Here is a 20,929-nt window from a genome sequence, read left to right on the forward strand (position 1 = left end):
TCTTATTTCAATGAAAACAAATAAGCATGATTGACAAAATTTAGTGTCCACTATTAATTTATATCTTATCTATCTTAATTTAAATTTAAATTTATTTATTTTTACATATTGTTGACATTACAAATTATAAGTTTAAGACGTTGACAACATGACATGAAACATTATTATTAAGAAGAAAAAAAGAACTAATAAAAGCGATAAAAATGAAAATTTAAAAAGACAACATAATATAAACATACAAAAGCAGTGACAATACTGACAATACAATTATACACCTATAGAAGTTCAAAGAAGTACACCGAGTTTGTTAAGGAGGCCCTATTTTAAGAATTTATAAAATAGCGTCTACTTAAACTCACCTTCTCGCAAGTGGAATACATCAACACCCGAAGCAATTTGGTTGAACATTGTTATCGTCCTCCCAATTGGCATTACCAGTGGCTGGTTGGTTCTGCACATTGGGAGAGTAAACAACTGATGCTCTCTATTTCTAAGATAGTTATCAGGGACATACAGGTGAAAACTGCCCAGAATGGCATAGTTCTCATTTATACCTCGTATAAGTCGAAAAAGTCTTAACAGCCTACTTCCACCCTTTTTTACTTTATAAAGCCTATTGCATAGTTTTCTCTCTTCGCCGTCACTCCATCTACGTCATATTTTCTGTCAAAACTATCGAACTTCCTGCAAATGTTGTTTCAATTTCAATTTTTCAATTTAATTTCAATTTATTTTACATATTGTGGACATTACAAATTATAAGTTTAAGACGTTCACAACATGACATTTAGAAACAAAGAAATATTATTAAAACAGTTTTATGTACAGTATAAATTTGTAAATACAAAAAATGTTAAGTATATAGGTACAAGGAAGTACACCGGATGAGTTAGGCAGACCCTATTTTAAGAATTTAAAAAACAACGTCCACCTAAATTCACCCTCACGTAAGTGGAATATATCAATATACGAAGCGATTTCATTAAACATGGTTATTGTATGTTTATAGTATTAAATTTACAAATATTGCCACAATAAATCATCAAAATAATTAAGTATTGTTAATGGCTGTTGTATAAATATCATTTTATTGATTTATTACAACATACATTGAAGTATTCTACTTGCACGCCGTTTTTTAAATGTTGTTACATACTAAAATACTATTACCTCATCAGATAAAACTTCATCAGAATGATTTTATATTTCGGTTTTCTTTTAGTTACAATGTCTGTATAAAGCTTTTGCATGCTTCGCTTTGCCATAAAATCCACTATCCCGTTATTTAAGCTATATAAAATCATCGCTTCACTATTTTTAGGGGACACCTCCTTCTGTTTTATCGCATTTAAGTAAAGTATGGTGTATAATGGGAAAAAACAATTTTCACCCTTGTTAGAATGTATTACGTAGCATATTATTATGCCCTCGTATATCCACGATACTCTATTGTTTCTTCTATTTTCATTCAAAAGTTTTATAATGATATGAAAAATATATACATACAAGAAAATACATACAAAATCAACCTGTTTTTATTATGAATGTCAAATAAAACATCAAAGACATTTTTATTTTGAAACAAACCTAACTCAACTATTTTGTGTATATTTTTATAGAACTACACTTTGAACATATATAATTTTGAAAAACACTTTCTGAGAGTGTATTATTATAACCAATAGAAAAAATCTTTTTTGAAAAAAAGTAAGTCACCCCGACGAGGAATCGAACCCTGTATCTCCCGAGTTTACGCCTCATCCATCGCATTTAACCAATATGCTACGGCGTGACATACTAATAGCGACAAATTTTAACTATTGGTCAATTTTAATACCTACTAATCAGCGTTCTTCCAAATCAAGCTACTTTGGCAATCGATTTTTGTTTCTTAAATCAATGTAGGTATAGTACTATTACTTTGATTACTAACCGACGTCGTGGAATTTCTCCAATATTTTTTTAGATGTAACTACTTGCAATCAGAATGATATATTCTTAAATTTTGTGAATTAATCGTTGAATAAAAGAAATAGTTAATTATAAACTACACTTTGAATTGATTAAATTATGATCAATTTTCTTTAGATATTCTTGGAATCTACCAGAAACATTCTACATCCAGAATTATCTAACTCTGCTGTTTTTAAAGTTTCCATATCTTCAAATCTCCCATTGCGTATTCTAGCCACTCTCGGTCTCAGCCGTCCATATCGTTTTTTACTATCAATATGTTATATTATTCACGTGGCCAAGTTAGCACAGTCTTTGCACTTTATATGACATGTAATCATTTCATTTGCGTTACGCCATTCAAATGCTATTTTATTTGGCAACACAAAATTTAGTCTCGTACACGAGAACGACAGAGTACACAAAAAGAAATTATTCAGACATAATATCAAAATATATTATATACACAGTATTATTTACACGCGCGGCCTATCACGCCATGGGTCTCGGGTTCGAATCCTGGGTCTGGCAAGTACACATATTGTTTTTCAATTTGTGTGTGAGTCAGGGTATGGACCTAATAGGTTGAGCAAGTGGCTGACATCCGTTTCTCGTAAAAAAACAAAATCGGTTAATATAAACCCCTACCTTTGGAAACCCATATGATCCTATTAGGATCGGAAATGGTCGGAAAAAAAAAATTAAGTACAATTATTTTACATTACATTATTTATTCAACATAAATAATTTTGAAAACGCTTTTGAGAAAATCTCACTGAAGTGCTTCCCAAATTATTGAGTTACTATTTGGCGATCGGCTTTTGTAATTTAAATCAAAGTAGGTATAACTTTAATTACTAGCCGACTTTACGGATGACCCCAAGATGTTTTGATTGTAACAAATAATAGCTTAATTTGGGAAACGCTTCAGTGAGTATTAAAAGGCCAATAGTTAAAATTTGTCGTAATTAAGTATGACTCCTTTAGCATAGTGGACTATGTGCGTGGGTGCGATACGCGAGAGATGCAGGTTTGATTCCTGCGGAGTGTGTTACTTTTTTCAAAAATTATGTATGTTCAATAATTAGAATGTTTCATTCTTAAATCTTGTGAATTATTCATTGAATAAAATAATACTTAATCACACACTATTTATTCATTTATTATTTATATACCAAAATCTAGAGATTTAATCAGATTGAAAAATAAAAAAAGAGATTAAAAGCTAGGTAATATTTACGTACGCCAGTGGTTTCCAAACTTTATGTTACTACGCCTCCCTTTAAAAAAAAACTAATCTTGGCGCCTCCCTCCCCTTTATTTCATTAAATAATACCTTTTAAAATGGTCAAAAATGTACAAATTCAAAAATTAAAAAAAAATAAAAAGGTTTTACTAAGTAATAATAGATTCATTTTTAAAATAATTTGTTTTTCGAGCGATGAATGTGCCTGTTTATTAGCACAATCAATTTTAATAGTTGCCAATCCAAATTAATCATCGTTTATTGACGAATGGATTCTATCATGAACCCCACATCCTGAAGCGGGCCCCGAGATCAGGATCTTTCAACCACATATTAAAAAAAAAAAAAATTTCAATTTTAAATAAATTCAACATCTACATATTCTAATAAATATTTGTCACGTCACTTTCACTGTATGAAAATATGGATTCTGGTTTTAGGTGAATTGTGTTAAACTTTTCGCACCTCCCTTAGCAACACTCCGCGCCTCCCAGTTTGGAAATCGCTGACTTATGCGTTGATATGTTTTTCTAATTTGTCTTGACATTAAAAAAAATTATATTAACTTTAAAATAAACAAGCGTCTGGGTATATTATGTTCACTTTTAAATATTATCGAAATATCTTTGCAATATTGGGGCATGCCACCCCATTCTTGATCATAAATATGCTCATAATTTAAAACCAGTTAGAAATCTTTACTGTCAAGGAATTCTCGCGATTTTAACTATAAGTCGTACCTTTCATTATTTTGATTTACAATCCACTTTTCGTAAAAGGTATAGTGAGATTTGTAAAATTGTTTGTGAAAATACAAAAGTCAAACGAAGAATTCAAAGCCCACCTAAAGCAGATATTATTAATGTCTGCGGCTTAATTCAAATTTAGAATCTTTTCTGAGAGATTTTGTAATCTTCAAGAATTTAATTTTATCCTTTCATACACATCTCATAATAGCGCAAGGAATTCTCATATCAAAAGAGATCCGAAGACACTTTTACGAGATATTCTGAGTAATGTTTTCGCTTGCAGTTCGAGGCTTGTTACCCGTTCCCCGAGCAGTGGGGAAAGGAGTACGCGAAGACCATAATTCTTGGGCGGTTCCTCATCTACTATGCCATCCCTCTGACGATAATCGCGGTGTTTTATGCGCTCATGGCGCGACACCTCGTGCTCAGCGTGAAAAACATCCCCGGGGAACTCCAGCTGGCTAGGAGGCAGGTAAATTTCAATTTTGTCATATTATGCTGATTTTAATTTATTTTTGTAGGCTGACAACACTTTTGAACAGCTGCGTGTATTTACTAAGTGTTTTTGATTTGCATAGTTTTATAAAGAGTAAAGGTGTTCGCCGGAAAGCATTACTACTTTATTTGGTCGCCATTTTGGTAAAAATGAATTTTGACAGTTCATAATTTGAAATCGTGAAGTATAGACGTGGCAAATTTATTATGGTAAAATATTCGATAAATCAATGTTTAAGTCGTAAAAACATTTTATCTTTATAGAAAATTACGTAAAATTTTGGGTAGAAATAATGTACCATCAAAACCAACTATTTATCGATTAGTTAATGATTTTGAAGAAAAAGACTATAAACAGATAAATAGAGGCTAAATTATTCATCAGTCACCTTTGCATCCATTAAAAGTGGTCTGGAGTAGTGAATCCAATCCCGAGCCAAAATCTTGATCCCAGGATTTCGGGATTACGATTTGACAATCCTGGGATCCCGGAACTTGTCCCGGGATTGGCATTTTTTTCAATAATAATATAAAATTTATATACATACAAATAACGTTATATAAATAAAATAAAATATAATAAAAATAACGTATTAATAAAATCGGTCAAAAATAATTTTAGTATAGTTTATACCAGGGTTGGCAAACCTTTTTGCGTACGCGTGCCAATATTCCCCAAAAAATATTTTTCGACTGTCTGACGTGCCTAAGAGTCGGCTCGTTTTTTTAGGAAAATATTTTCGCTGCGGGTTGCAGATTGGTCAATTTTTCGCAGTCGGCTCGTTTTTTTTAGGAAAATGTATAAATAATAACAGTTTTATTTATTTATGAAAAGATGACAAATACAAGAAACATGGTGGAATCACTTTGTTCAAAGTGCGAAGCATTGTTTTTTCCAATCATTCTCATTTTTATAATTGTATGTGAAAAAATAAATTGAATTGGCAACACATGGGTAATAAATCAAACTTCATTCAAGCTCAGTTTATTTTTTATGTATTCGTATGGTATTAAAAGTATTTTTTCTGTTATAATATTTTCGTTTTTAAGTTTCGGGATTATGTTTACCAATCCCGGGATTCATAGGTATCGAAAATAGTTCGGGATCCCGGGATTGGAATCCTTAGTCTGGAGGAATCATTGGCTCTTGCTTTTTAAAAGATGAACGTGGCGTTACGGTAACTGATGGAGAACGTTATCGTAACATGATTGACAACTTTTTGACACCAGAACTGAATGCTTTTAACTTGGTTGACACGTGGTTCCAACAATATGGTACTACTTTACATACAGCCAATGTTACAATGGAATTACTGAGTGATATGTTTCCACAAAAAAATTAATTGTCTCAAGAAAAGGTGATGTCAATTGGCCTCCACGGTCACCGGATTTAACAACTTTTTTTGTGGGGATATCTAAAGACCAAGGTTTATGCCAACAAACCATAAACACTTCAGCCACTTAAACAAAACATTTGTGACTAAATTAATGAAATACCGATTGAAATGTGTGAAAATGTAATGAAAATGTTGTAAAAAGAGCCCGTATTTGTGAGGTAAACAGAGGCGGACATTTAGCTGACATTGTCTTCCATACGCAATTCCCAAAATTTAATAAAAAATTTATCAGCATTAAACTATTTTGTTTTCACTTTCCATAAAGTTATACAAAATTAAAGTAGTAAACCTTCCCGGCGAACACCCTATATTAAGTTGATATTTTTTATTAAATATTTCATCATAAGTACCTCTTTTATATTTTATATTTTCATGCGTGAAGTAAAGAGGGGAGAAAATAATATAATGTATATTTTCATTTCCCATTTGGTTACTTGGTAATGAATAATTAATAACTAACTTAGCAGAAACTGTTATCCATAGATACATAGTACACACGTCGGCTATTATTAATAGGTTCGCAGAAAAGGTAAATAAACATCATTCGTATCATAAGTTAGATTGCCTAATCTAATATAACAATAGTTGTAATTCATTGAAATATATATTTACATATTATGTATATGAAAGTTTCCATCTTATTTATGATGATTATTGTACCTACTAAACGAGTCTAAAAATTAAAGTATTATGGTAAAAATAAGGCACAAAAACATTTTTTTGTATCTATTTAATTCATTACTGTTTTTCATTTTTGGGGATTTAAAATTATAGTTTTGTATTATTTTTATAATAGTAGGTATGATTGTCAACAGTGTATAGAAGGGCTTTTTATATCCAAAAGTTGATTTGTTAAATAGCGCTGATCGAAAATTTGCCCACAGCTGCACGGCTATAGCGTTGGACTATCACGCCGTGGGTCCCAGGTTCGAATCCTGGGTCTGGCAAGTTCACATATTGTTTTTCAATTTGTGTGTGAGTGAGGGTATGGACCTAATAGGTTGAGCAAGTGGCTGACATCCATTTGTCGTAAAAAAACAAAATCTGTTAATACAAACCTCTACGAGGCCCATATTATGATTCTACTAGGAAAATTATTCATAAGTAAGTAACAATAATTAGCAATGCTTTCAGATACTAAATGATAGAATAAAATTTATATTTTTTTACATTATTTTTATATCTGACGGTTTGGTAGATGTCAATTTTCAAATCAAAGCACTGTCAGTAAGACAGTCAGTATATGTAGAGACATTATAGCGCCTGTACACGTGCATGGATTTACTGCAAGCAATAGTGCGTATTTTAGTGCTAACTATTTCTCCAAGCTCATTCTTTAAGAGTGAGCGAGACGTGGTGTTTATTCATGTCATTTTATGGTATTATTTCGTATTATTTGACAGGTAGCGAAAATCGGTTAACCTGAAAATTCGTTCGTAGTTCATTTTTTGTCGGCAGGTTTGCCACTATAGTTATACTGAGCAGGCGCAGATCGAAAAAATCCTACTGTCGCATGAAAATTCAGAAGCCTCTAAACCTTTCTCATTCATGCATGCAAGCTTGCAACTGCAGGATAATACAATTCGACTGCGTAACCCTCACAGAATAAATTTTACAGGAGGGGCAAAAAACGTTTTTTGAATGATTTTAGTTTAATATATTTTTTTAAATAGACACAGTCATTAGGTGCATGATGATTGATGATTTGGTGTAATTTATTTCTGATTTAATAATAATTAAAGAAGTTATTACAGAAAAATCAATAAAATTGAGGGTAAATGCTTTTTTCCATGAATTAAAACTTAATTTAAGCTCAATTAAAACCTGATTTAGATAATAATTCGGTATTTGCGGCTTACTTCCCTTTTATAGAATGTGTATTTAGTTGTATACATTGTTAATATCTAATAATTTTCTAAAAATCGAGAGTTACTCCCTTTTCCTAAACACAGTCGGACATGTTTACCCATCTTGTTATGGTCACGATAATACTTACTGTCAACAGTAAATCAATGCAGTGTAAACGGGGTATTAGTTTACCATGAACGGGTTCGTAAAAATTGAAATCATTTTAACTTGTATCCAATGATAAGTAACGGCAATTACTATTATACTGAGTATATGAAAATCCACAGTATAAAATTAGTGTTTAAACAGACATCGTCGATCATAGATCGTAATATGCTTCTAACCCTAAATCTAAACATATACTGATTGATAGATTCACGTCTGTGATAATTTCATGTCTTGTGATTTCTACACTAGATATCAATTATACCTACCTAAAACAACGAGTTACTCGAGTTAGTTACATCTGTTTTATGTATATAATAATAAGTATAGGTACATATAATAAATAATGTAACTTTTTGATTAAACATGATTGAAATATTGCTAAAAAACATAACTTAATCTCAAAATATACATCGCATAAATAACAGATCATCAATGCACAAATTAAATCACTCAAGAAAATATTAAAATACATACAAGCGACTTTGAGGTAAATCGATTAGTGAGGTAATTAAGTTTAAGGGGATGCATTCATACAGCACTGGGTATAAAGCAGATGAGATGATAATTAAAGTTTTCAATTACGATTTCATCATAAATGATTCGAAATATAATTACCTAGGCACACTTAAAGTAGGACCAAATAAATATTTTAAAATTTAATTAATGCTATCGACTGGGAGTGCCTAGGTACTTCAGAGAAATTGAATTTAAATTCGAAATTATCTGAAGTTTGTAAATTTGTAGTGATCAATAAGGTTATAAATTTCAATACAGTTTTAAGTGGGTATTAAATTTGTTGCCACAGTAAATAACTACATATACAAATGTAATAATATTAGATAAATGCATTATTTCACTTACTAAAAGTAAACAATTAAAATTACATTTAGTAAGTAATATTTCAATTTCAGTGTTTTTGGCGTGAATTTAATATTATTTATGATATATTTTGTTTTCTTTTTATAGACGAGCTTAAATGGAAAACGGTAGAGACTAAAAGCATTTGTAAATTTAAACACGTATTTTCCTTTTATAAATTTATTTTAGATACAAAAGAAAAAAAACGTCTTCTTCTTTATAGCAATTTTATGAAAAACGATACAAAGAGCATTTAATTATTGTATGTTGAAAGAAATATACCTACAGTTGAAAATACGTCATATTGAAACACGGCTAGTTATTTTTTTTTAAATCATAAAAAAAATCTTGTATTGTCATCTTATGTCATCTTATGACATTTATTATGTTTATATTATTCGCGATATAGTAAGTAATCGATGTAGCAGCTGTTTTGGGTTAAAAAATGATCTATCACTAGAAAGTTATCAATATATTATTATTGTTATAAATAAGTTTGTGTCATTTTTAACATAGAATAATTAAAGAAACTTTACAAATACCTTACTCGAAAAAGTATTCAATTGAATTATTGAATATTATTTTTATTCAATACCCATTGAATATACCTATACAATATTTAAAAAAATTTGACTCTTAATAGGTATTTAAAATAAACAATTTTGAAAAAGAGTAATTATTTTTAAATGCGTCGTATGAGTTATAGACAGATCGATAACAAGATATCAACAGCATTTATCCAGACAGTGAAATATAAGATATCAAATAGTGGGGTTGCTGCCAAAAGTTGGTAAGTCGACATTTTAGCTATTTTGAGTTATGATCAATAATTATGCCGTGTATATTCGTCGTGGTAAATGCAATAGGTCGTATGTCAAAAAAATCTCAAAACTGTTTTATTGCGCCATAGTGATCAGCTCAGTCATCTACACGACCTCGAATAGCTCTTATGTCGTTGAACCAATAAGAAGTCGACTATTTCAACACTTGCAAAAAGACGAATCGACACGTCATTGATATTGGTCAAGCCAAACAGTTGTATGTCAAACCTCATCATGACAGTAATGTTTTTGTTTGTTTCTATTCCTCGTTCTTGACGTTATATTCAAGAATTCATCAAATAATTTGATGTAAGTAATTTTCTAACCACTGTTTTATTTAAATCTACTTTATAATTACATTACTGTTGTTAATTTTAGTAAATTTTTCAAGATTCTTTCTAGAGATACTAACCTTACTTTTTGTCTCATTTATTTATTATTGCCAAAGTAATTATTTGTTCAAGATCGACAGTTTTAATAAGACACTGTTTATTTAGAGTAAAAATTAGTAATATAATAATGCAATTATTATTAATTAAATAGAAATTTGGTACACGAATCTTTGACATAGAACCTTTTGCATCAGGGAATTCCGAGCATCGGTTTTGACATACGATCAATTGCATCTGTTCCAGATTACCAAAAAGCTATCAAAATGATTAATGGAAGTCGTGGGCGGTACTTGGTATCTTTAGCAGTCAGCAAAATTACTTCATCTAAGAATAACGGTAAGAATAAATAAGTTTATCTCGTCATAAAACAATACGGTGTGGAGTGGAGATGACATTTTGCTGAGGAGCATGAACGATTATCAAATTTAAAAATCATTATTTTCTTCAGGACCTCAAGTAACCTGTGGAGTCGTAGGAACCACTGACGATGTGGCGTTACAAGTTGAACCTGGGAATGCGGCGGAAATTGAACTCTTAAAGCATCCATTAGAAGAAATTTTTCAAAATATTGGCTCAGAAATAGAACTCGATTTTGCTGAAGTTAATAATACTTTGACTGTTGAAACTCCAATTTTAGAACAAGCAGAATCATTGTTGAAGCAACCTTCGGACATAGAGATAGCAGAGAACACTGTATCAACACAATCAGCCCTGCGACAAAATATAAATTATGATATGACGATGGCTGAACATCTAAGTGGCCCTGAACATTCACTATCTGACAGCAGTAGTGACTCTGAAGATCTGTATCAACCTGAAGCTAATCAATCAAGCTCATCAGAAGATTTAGAGGAGTTTGCTATGCAGTCTGACACCCATGGTGATGAACCTAATGAGCAAGTCAATCAAAGAAAACGAAAAGGGCAAAGCATTAATTGTAAACTGTGGAAGAGGCAAAAAAACTCTCAACTGCGATTGCTAGGCAAGTCTTATGTGGGTTTTGAGAAGAGTGAAGAGTCCGGCAAGTATAGACAAACGTCTAAAAAAAAATCTAAGACCATAGGTCCACGTTGTGGTGGGCATAATGTGCGTCCTCAAAAGGGTGGGCCAAAAACAGCCTTTAAGTGCGATATAATTAGTGATAAACAACGCACCGTGATATTCACAAATTTTTGGAAAAAAACAAGTTGGGATTCCAAAAAAACATTTGTCACCGAAAACGTTTTGCAAACCACCCCAAAATACAGAAGAATCGCCAGTGAAAACTCAAGAAGAAAACAAAGCTTTCGCTTTTATTTTACAGCAAAAAATGAAGAAACTGAAGAAATAACTGAAAATATAATTAAAAAACAAGTTTGCAAAAAATTTTTTTTAAACACTTTAAGTATAGGGGAAAAATGCTTAAAATTATGGACCTCGAAGGTTGAAGAGCCGCAGTCATCTGAAACGAATTTAAATAAACAGAAAGATGCAACACTAACTATTTCAGAAGAGTTAGAGACCTGGTTTAACTCTCTGCCAAAAGTTGAATCGCACTATTGTCGATCCTCTTCAAGTAAGTTATACCTGGAGCCAATTTTTTACAGTTTTCGAGACATGCATCGCTTATATCTAGAAAAATGTGCTTCTGAAAATAAAAGAAAAGTATCATGGGGTACATTTCAAAATACTTATAAAAAATTGAATCTAGACATTTACACGCCAAAAAAAGATCAGTGCAATGAGTGCACTTTGCACAAAAACGGGACACTCGACGAAGAAAGTTTTCAGAAACACATTAAAAAAAAGAACGATGCTAATGCGGAAAAAGAGTCTGATAAATCCTTAGCTCTGAAAAATGAAAACATCAGATGTTACACAGTCGATTTGCAAGCTGTTCTTCTTTCGCCTCGTTTAAATGCTTCAGCAAATTATTATAAAACAAAATTAAAAGTACACAACCAAGTCTATTATAACCAAGCCACGAAGGACGTCTCGTGTTATGTATGGCATGAGGGAGCTGGGGGGCTTGAAAGTGACGTCTTTTGCACTATAGCTACTAAATTTATCTTGAAGGAAATCGGCCATCTGGTACCGCAAAAAGTTATAATATGGAGCGATGGTTGTGCGTATCAAAATAGGAATGTAAAATTATCAAACGCACTACTCGACATCAGTATGAAGAATAATCTTATCATAGAACACAAATATCTGGAAGTAGGGCATACACACATGGAGGTTGACAGCGTCCATTCAACAATCGAAACGAAGCTGAGAAATCGAAAACAAATTTTCGTCCCTGCCGACTACATGGCTATCATTGAAAGTGCAAGAGTAAAGAAACCATACAAAACACTTTATCTCAGCCATGACGATTTTCAACAATTCAGCACAGACTACTACAGCAGTATTCGGCCTGGAAAGAAAACTGGCGACCCATGTGTAAACGATGTCGTTGCATACCAGTATACTCCAGAAGGTTTAATAAACTTTAAATTGGACTTCGGCCATACATGGAAACCACTTCCAACACGAGCGCGAGTTTCAATCGCAAGCAGTGAACGATTAAAATTATACAATGGGCCTTGCCCTATTGAAGAGAGTAAATACCAACACTTGCAGGTACTAAAACTATTAATTCCAGAGGACTACAGAGATTTTTACACCAGACTACCGTTTAAATAAAAAAAATACTTTTTTATAAAAAAAATTAAGTATTCTTTTAAAACTGCTATTTTTACTTTTAAGTAGGTATTTACCTGCTCTGTTTTAATGCTTTTTTAAAAAATATTTTATGTATTGTATTTTAACTTTAATCTTTTCTTTTAAAAATTGTAATTGTTTTTAAAAGTACCTAATTAAACAGATCTCCAATTTATAATAAATCTACTTTTTCATTAGTCTAAGCTTACTTTTTAAGCGTTTATGTACAAGTGTATAACAATATGTATATTAATATAATATAATCTGTATAATATTATATTCGTTTCATTATAAATACCAAATTTTAGTGAATTAAATATAGGTATGTATACATAAAAATTGGACTTATGTCAACAAAAGTGGCCAACATTGATGAGCAAATAGTCGTATGTCAACCTAACTTTCTAAATATTCATCTTACGTAAAAATGTTGATAACCATCTTAACAGGGAACAAATTTAACCATGAAAATAAATTTGTGAAAAAAATCGGTGAAATGGGGTTAAGATGGGATAGTTTTTTGTCTCTCCTGAAAAGTTTGGTATTTTTGACATACAACCTATTGCATTTACCACGACGATATGTAAATAATATATATGCCCGAAAAAAAAATTGGACCTGATCCAACAACGAGAAAGTACTTTTTCAAGTAAGCAGTCATATTATTATTGATAAAAGTTTGTAATTGATAAATATCTATTCAAACTTAAGTGGTCATGAAAAAGCTTGTAAGTCGACACTTACCAATATCTTTATGTTCAATTATTGAACTTTTAACGAATTTTTTCTGTACAGCAAAAATTTGTAAGATCGATTACGATATTCTTATAATATGACACTTGGCGTCAAAATATAGCATTATAATTTAGAAAAATTTTATGTGATAAGCTTGTAACTATTCTAGCAAAGTATTTTTATGTAACAAATAGTATTTTATAATACATTTTTTCATCCCTGGAAGACATAGAATTCTAGTTTCGATATAATGGATAAATAAAATTGAACTATTATAATACAATTTATGTTACTGTTATGTAATAACTCAAATAAATACTTGGACGTTGGACCATAGCAATAAGACTTTCCATGATTTTCTTGCTTAAATCCAATAGAAATCAACAGAAAACTTTCAAAATGAATAAAATTTTGTCCACCAAAAATTGGTAAGTATGACTGTATTTTAATAAATAACCTTTTGTATACAATTCTCTGATATATAATATTGACAATATTTTAACTTAATGATATAAAAAAAATAATAATAAAAATTTGAGGTTGTCAACCGGTTCACATACCTGGGTTCCAATATTACAAAAGAGAACGAGGAACTGGAAGAAATAAAAGCCCGAATAACCGCTGGAAATAAATCGTACTTCTCATTGCTGCCCATATTCAAATCCAGAAATGTCCACAGAAAAACTAAGACCCGGCTCTATAAAACCGTCATACGCACAGTCGTTGCATACGGGTGCGAGTCATGGATGCTAAATGTGAAAGCAGCTGAAATGGTGGATTGCTTTGAGAGAAAGATCCTTGGGCGGATATACGGACCCATGAATAATGGTGGGGAGTAGAGAATTAGGTACAACACGGAACTATACCGCTTATACCAAGATTCAAAACTCTCCAACTTCATAAAACTCCAGAGGCTAAGCTGGGCAGGCCATGTCCAGCGCATGCCTGAGTCACGAATAGCGAAAAAGATCCTCGAAGGAAACCCAGGGGGGAAAAGGCCAGTGGGAAAGCCACGCACACGATGGGGTGATAATGTTACCAAAGATGCCAAGCAGATACTAAAAATCAGGAACTGGAAAAGACGTGCGAATGACCGTTCCGGCTGGAGGACAGCGGTGAAGGAGGCCAGGGCTCGACTTGAGCTGTAGCGCCATCGAAGAAGAATTATAAAAGATGTGAAATTTAAAAATAGTCATAACTCAATAACATGACTTACAAACTTTTGGCAATAATCCTACTATAATACTATTAGTTTTAATTCAAGTCGATCAAACGGTTTTCTAACGGCTAGTTTTCTCAGGAAAATTATGTATTTTCAATAAATTCAATATTATCGTTTTGGCTTGATATTTCTAACTAGAAAATAATATGTTAATTAAATTATTAACTTACGAAAACGTTTTGATATCTTGGCATCTCGTAGCTTAATATCAAATTGTAATAATACTTGTGTACCTACACAGCTTTGTTAGCTATTTTAGGTCGAGGTAACCCATATATAACCTGATTAATATTTCAAAACATTACGATATCTAATAAACATGCGAGACTTGTCTGGTCTGAAGTGTTTTGGCTGGTAAACATTGTGGGCAATATGTACGTAAATAATTAAGCAAGTTACAATAAGACGCTATTAAGATACATTGCATTGTATTAAGTATCTATTGAAGGGGTTCAGAACAGCATGCGAGCGGGCGGAGGAGGGACCTCTACCCTATTTGAATATGCCCGCAGGAAAATATTCATAAACGAAAACGAAATATTTTCTGTTGAAAAATATATATTTCATAATATTACATATTTAACATATCCGTTCAAATTGATCAAATATATTATTATAATATTATGTATTTTCATTTGATAGGTTACAATAATATATTAACTAAGGAATATTATTTATCACTGAAGTTCGTGCCAAATTTTAACTTAAAAAAATCACATCAAAATCAATAATCTCCCACGAATATTATCCGATTTTATCACATTTTTATTAGATCGTATTCTTGTTTTTCCGGTACAGATTTTTTCTTGTGTGTCCAGCCCATTTTTTTTCTTGTTTTGTCCAAGATTTGTATTGGACGATTGAAGATTTTTAACTAACTTCCCGACTAGCTAGACATTTGAAACTTTTAGCATATATCAGAACACGACGACAATGCATTATTTTAATATTTTTAGTCATTTTTAAGCAGAATTGAATTCATTTTCAGTTAATTCTGTTTTGTATGGAAAGTTATTATTGTCGGTTGCTAAGGGGGTAATAGCAACTTAATCATTATTATGTACTTCTTTCTTTTCATTAAAAAATGGTAACACCCAAAATTATGGAAAATATGACAGTCTATGATAGGGGTAGCCAATGTCATGCTCACTTAAGATTGCCAATTACCCTCGTTTGGTTTATGATTGACATGACATTTTTGCTGATGCTAGAAGTTTAACTAGAAATTGAGATATGTGAAATCGACATTTTGAATAAGCAGTAACAAATTTTATGTAAATACATACTATAAGGCCAATACTAATTTAACATAGATAATTTAAATTTCTTTTATATGATGTAGATATTTTCTTATATGCAATTTTTTTAGATAATGTAATGACAAAATTGAATGCATTGAATTTGAAAATTCAAGCATGAAAATATACTACTGGTGTGATCAGTACAGTAAATGGTTAAGCACTTGATCGTATTGTTATTACCAAAGCAACCTTAATAAGTAGAGGTATTACATACTTATTTTAATTTAGAATATTATATTAGAGATATCTGTACTAAAATGTAAAGTATTAATAATAATATTTTTATAAAGCTATATCAAATAAAATATTAAAAAAAAACACTCAAACATTTATAAGGGTAACGTAATGACATGGATCAATTAATAAAAAGTAATTTCAGGATATTAAACAACAAAATAACACAAGAACACGACACAAAATATCTAATTCTGACCTTTAAAAAATTAAAGAGATAAATGGAGGAATATAACTTATTACAGACTTTGAACTCTAATCCAGCAAATTTTTAATATTGTAACCGCTCACAAATGCAAATACGTAATTAACAACATACAATTATATCTATGTAGTTGAACCACCTTATACAAACAAGATAATGGTTTGTAATAAATTATTTAAAAAAATAATATTAACACGTGAGATATAAAAAATATTATAAACTGAAAAAACCTCTAAATTGCGGGTTTTATTAAAAATAGATTGTGAACCTTATTTCATATTGTGAGATCTGGAGAAAAAAATCATATTGCTTATACTATAGAAAAAAATATGTATAGACCAGGGACTATGGACCATTGGGAATAATAAATGACAAAAAATATAAAATAAAAACATGAGGTCATGACGACAAATAGAAATAAACTATTGTCATAGTTTTCTCTTCACAAAGGATATTTATTAATATTGAAAGTCGAAATTCACGCAAAGGAATATTTTTTTAAAAAGATTCAGTCTGAAAAAAAACTCAATTAAAATTTTCATAGATTGTATATCTTTTCATTAGTATATAGTAGTTAAACTTGTATAACTTGTTTAAATGTTTATAGTAGAGAGTACAATATTTTAATTTTGAATGATAAAGTTAACCAGCATTAAACATAAATATTGAAGCACACTAATTGCCTGATAACTTAAAATCATTGTTGGCTTATAAATTACGCATGTGAAATTTTAACTCAGCAGTGTTGCAGACGAAAGTGGAATTATGTAAAATATGAGGGTGCGCGTGTTTTGAAAATTATTCAAATTTGAGAAAAGGGTTTGAAAAAATTTCTGTATTTAACACCTACGATTTTTTCGGCATTACATTTACAAGTGAGCCAGTTGCCGTACATTATATCAAATCTCAATGAAATTTTTTTTTTGAATAATCAAAGCACGTATAGTATATTTATATATTATATATATACGAGTATATACTTTTAGCTACATAATAATAGTAATATGTAGGTACCAGTGGCGAAGGATGACTTTTGAATAGAGGTAGGCTGTAGAAATCAGTAAAAAAGAACACACTTTGTCAAGTATAATCAAGGAAATAAGACGATAATACGATATTACTACTGATAGGTACAATGATAACGACACACTAATTCAATAAAATTCCAATAGCTTACTGACGACATAAAATTGAGCTATGAGTTTAAATTATGCATTTTCTAACACAGCAAAAGTCATTACTTAGATAAAATTATTTTTTTGTTTTTAACAAATATTACTTATATTTATTTGTGTGATTGAATGCTACAGATGTATTTTTTAAATGATCTAATTATTAATTATTTTTGGACAAAGCTACAGTCATAGACAATAATATTATATGCAAAGATTTTAGGCTTACGAATCATAGCCTATCATTGTGCATACATTGCGATGGACACGCTGAAGTCACGTGACATAAAGTCCATAAAAAAAACATCAGCTTTTCCGGCGAATAATGTCATAAATACGAGCCTATTTTTTAAACCTTTAAGGCTGTACCTCAGTTGAGGCACGGTCTAAAAAGATCGTGGCTAGGCGATGCGCGGATTGCGGGTGCAAATGACGCATGTCAAACGAAATATAATTTGTCATGTAAATCCAACATACGTCCATTTTATGTTCTGTTTATTGTTCTATTAGTAACAATAATAATATATATTCATTGACATGTTTTCTTTTTAAAGTAAATGGGTAACGTTTTTAGTCATTTTTACACGATTTAAGAATTAATACGCCCGTCACCATCACAAACCAAAGTGACGTGTTTCCAGCTCGACGTTCTCTCTCAGAATGCGAGCGAGTCCAAAATTTCGTCGCGCATATAGTTGAAAATTGTTTGCCGTTTCACTGATGTATCACCTTAACAAATGGTGCTGTAATCTGTATTTATTTATAATACATTCTTTCATATACCACAGATGTCGTTGGCAAATTAAATTGTTTTAATAGAATTTAAGTGATTATTTAAATACGTAAAATAAAAATATTTTTCTAAAGAAGGTGGGTTTTAAATTATCGGCTGGTCTTTGCCTCTGGTAGGTAACTAGTATTTATAATAATATTGATTCTTTTATAGAAAAGGTTTATAATATTTTCAAAAATATATTTAACTCTTTCTCGGTAGAACTCGTAAAAAAATATTTGTGTTGTATATTTGTTTCATATTGAAGATAATAATAAATATTATACATTATTCATAATCAATTTGAAGAGTTATCGATAATTACATTCTTTATGAAAATATTGGTTTGAGTATTTTTTTCTTTTGAGAAAATAAGTTACAATAGAGCTACTACTAGTATACGAGTAAAAAAGAAACAATATTGTTACTGTAGAAGATTTTACCATTGATATAATATAAACTAGGATCCTGTATCAAAACTGGCATCCAAATACTCATTTTTTCATTCGTTGATAAACTATTTTCCTATTGAGCAAAAAAATCGACTCTAAGAGAAAACTACGCCTAAGTTTTAAGCACGGAGATTCATATTATTCCTCTCACTCATGCGGCAGGACGTTAGTGGTAAAACACAAATCAAGTGATACAAAGTTACACATTCTCCCTCGTGGTTAATTTAAGCACCACGTTTACGTAATGACATATTACAGAAATACAAATAGAAATGGTAAATGGTTTCCATTCAAAATCATAATAAAATCATAATTATATTATTATAAATAAACGTACAGGCTTTTTAAATTTTCACTGTTTTCTTTTTTTCTTGACTGATTTATTTTCGTCGATCGACACGTTGGATAGATTTTATCTACATGAAACACCATCTTATGTAATATTTTTACAGAAAAATGAATACCCACCCTTTTCAGAAGATTGTATATAGATTAATCGCGACCCGAGAACTACAGGGTTCTAAGTGAACAACTGCAGCAAAAAAGTTATGGGCTGTTGAAGTTTTGAACGCTTGTATTTTGTTAATTGTGAATGTTTTCAAATATTTTTTTGACTGAATATATCAATGATGGTACTGTTATGTTGTAATTATCAATAAAACTATGTTTAAATTTTATATATCATAAATTTAATTAGAACTTTGTCCACCTGAAACTCAAACAAATCACCTTAACTACAAGGTTCTAACTGAAATTGGTATGGAAATCCTGGTGGTTCAGGACACATAGTCTCACTTTTCATGTTAAAATAAATAAAATTCTTGAAAGTTAGCTAATATAATATTTTTTTCCGGAGAAAATGATGGACATTGTTGAAAAATTTGGAAAAACTTAAATATTTATTGTAATTTTTGTTTAATACCATTTTAAAATGAAAATTATGTTGAAAATATAATTTAATAAAAATAAAAAACTATTGTTGATGCACAAGCCCAATATTTATTGTTCAATTTTAACTGGCTTGTTGTCTTCATCTACATCAGATACATTTATTGTAATTATGTATACAAGATTGTTGTTACTAATGGCTGAGGGAATGTTGTGTAAAAATACTTCTATTAAATTATTCGTCTCAGTTTTAGAATAAACTTCAAGCCAGCAAGAGACATATCTTTCAGATCCATCATAACATCATAATGATATTGTATAATTAATATACTAAATCTATATACATAGTGTGAATTTATATTCTCAGAAATAGAGATTTTAGAATACAACATAACCATTTATTTACCTCATCTACTGAGATTTGAAACATCTCAAACATTTATATCACTTTCAGGAAGACTTTTAAGCCTAAAACATTAAATCAATAAATGAAATAGCCTTAAAATACTCTCAATATTTAGACAGTATTATTAACAAAAGGGTAAAGAATAAAGTATACAATGTTCGTTCGACATTCACATTATTAAAATAATCAATTATGTAGGTATTGTAATTAACGGTTTGTGAATATGTAATTGTAACGTCGTTTATAACTAAATTTTAAAAAATAACGATAATATAATTAAATCTTACTTACGTTTCATAATATTTTTATTATTCATCTATTTGTGAGTTCACAATTTACTGTTGATATCAAATATCACAAAACATTTTTTTTGAGGTTATTTATCTCGAAGCTATAGTAGTTTATGTAAATACTCGTGGTTTATTGTTAAATACACTGCATGACGTCTAAATAATAAATTTAAAATACAAAACAACAAGATTTTACTCTTCATATTGCAATTTAAACCATTTTAACAACTTTAAATGTATTCACAACCACGAAATGTCAAAGCACATAGAACTTTGTAGAACGACGGATCTTTTTAGATTATGATATAACTCTGTAGTGCCACAGATATTTTGTAAAGTGCACATAGAACTCGGTAGTATTGGGGTTTAATGAAAAAATATAAGAAATATTGACCTCATATTGATATATTATGTAGATAATGTGACTTGGAAGACATCCTCATAGTTACTTTAGTTTGGCCAAAAATCGACACTTAGAACCTTGTAGTTCTCGGGTCGCGTAATAGTATGTAGAGTTATATTTTAAATACATATAAAATATCCTATACAGTCAGGGCTCGAAATGGACGAGAACGCACCGGAGCGCCGTTCTGGATCATACAATCCCCAAAATTATCGCTCCGTCTCGTGTAAATATTATTTT

At 30.6% G+C, this 20,929-nt stretch overlaps 1 protein-coding gene across 1 annotated transcript in view; it reads left to right on the plus strand.

The window, feature by feature from the left end:
* LOC147068559 (neuropeptide CCHamide-1 receptor-like) overlaps positions 1 to 20,929 on the plus strand; it is a 122,326-nt gene that overhangs the window by 38,613 nt on the left and 62,784 nt on the right. Inside the window, exon 4 of the mRNA XM_085953000.1 lies at positions 4,232 to 4,420. Coding sequence (XP_085809126.1) covers positions 4,232 to 4,420 — 189 coding nt within the window. The remainder of the gene's footprint in view (positions 1 to 4,231; positions 4,421 to 20,929) is intronic.

The sequence above is a fragment of the Rhyacophila brunnea genome, unplaced genomic scaffold, assembly GCF_057557595.1.
Source record: "Rhyacophila brunnea isolate RB1 unplaced genomic scaffold, BYU_Rbru_1.0 scaffold_3, whole genome shotgun sequence".
Taxonomy (NCBI): Eukaryota; Metazoa; Arthropoda; class Insecta; order Trichoptera; family Rhyacophilidae; genus Rhyacophila; species Rhyacophila brunnea.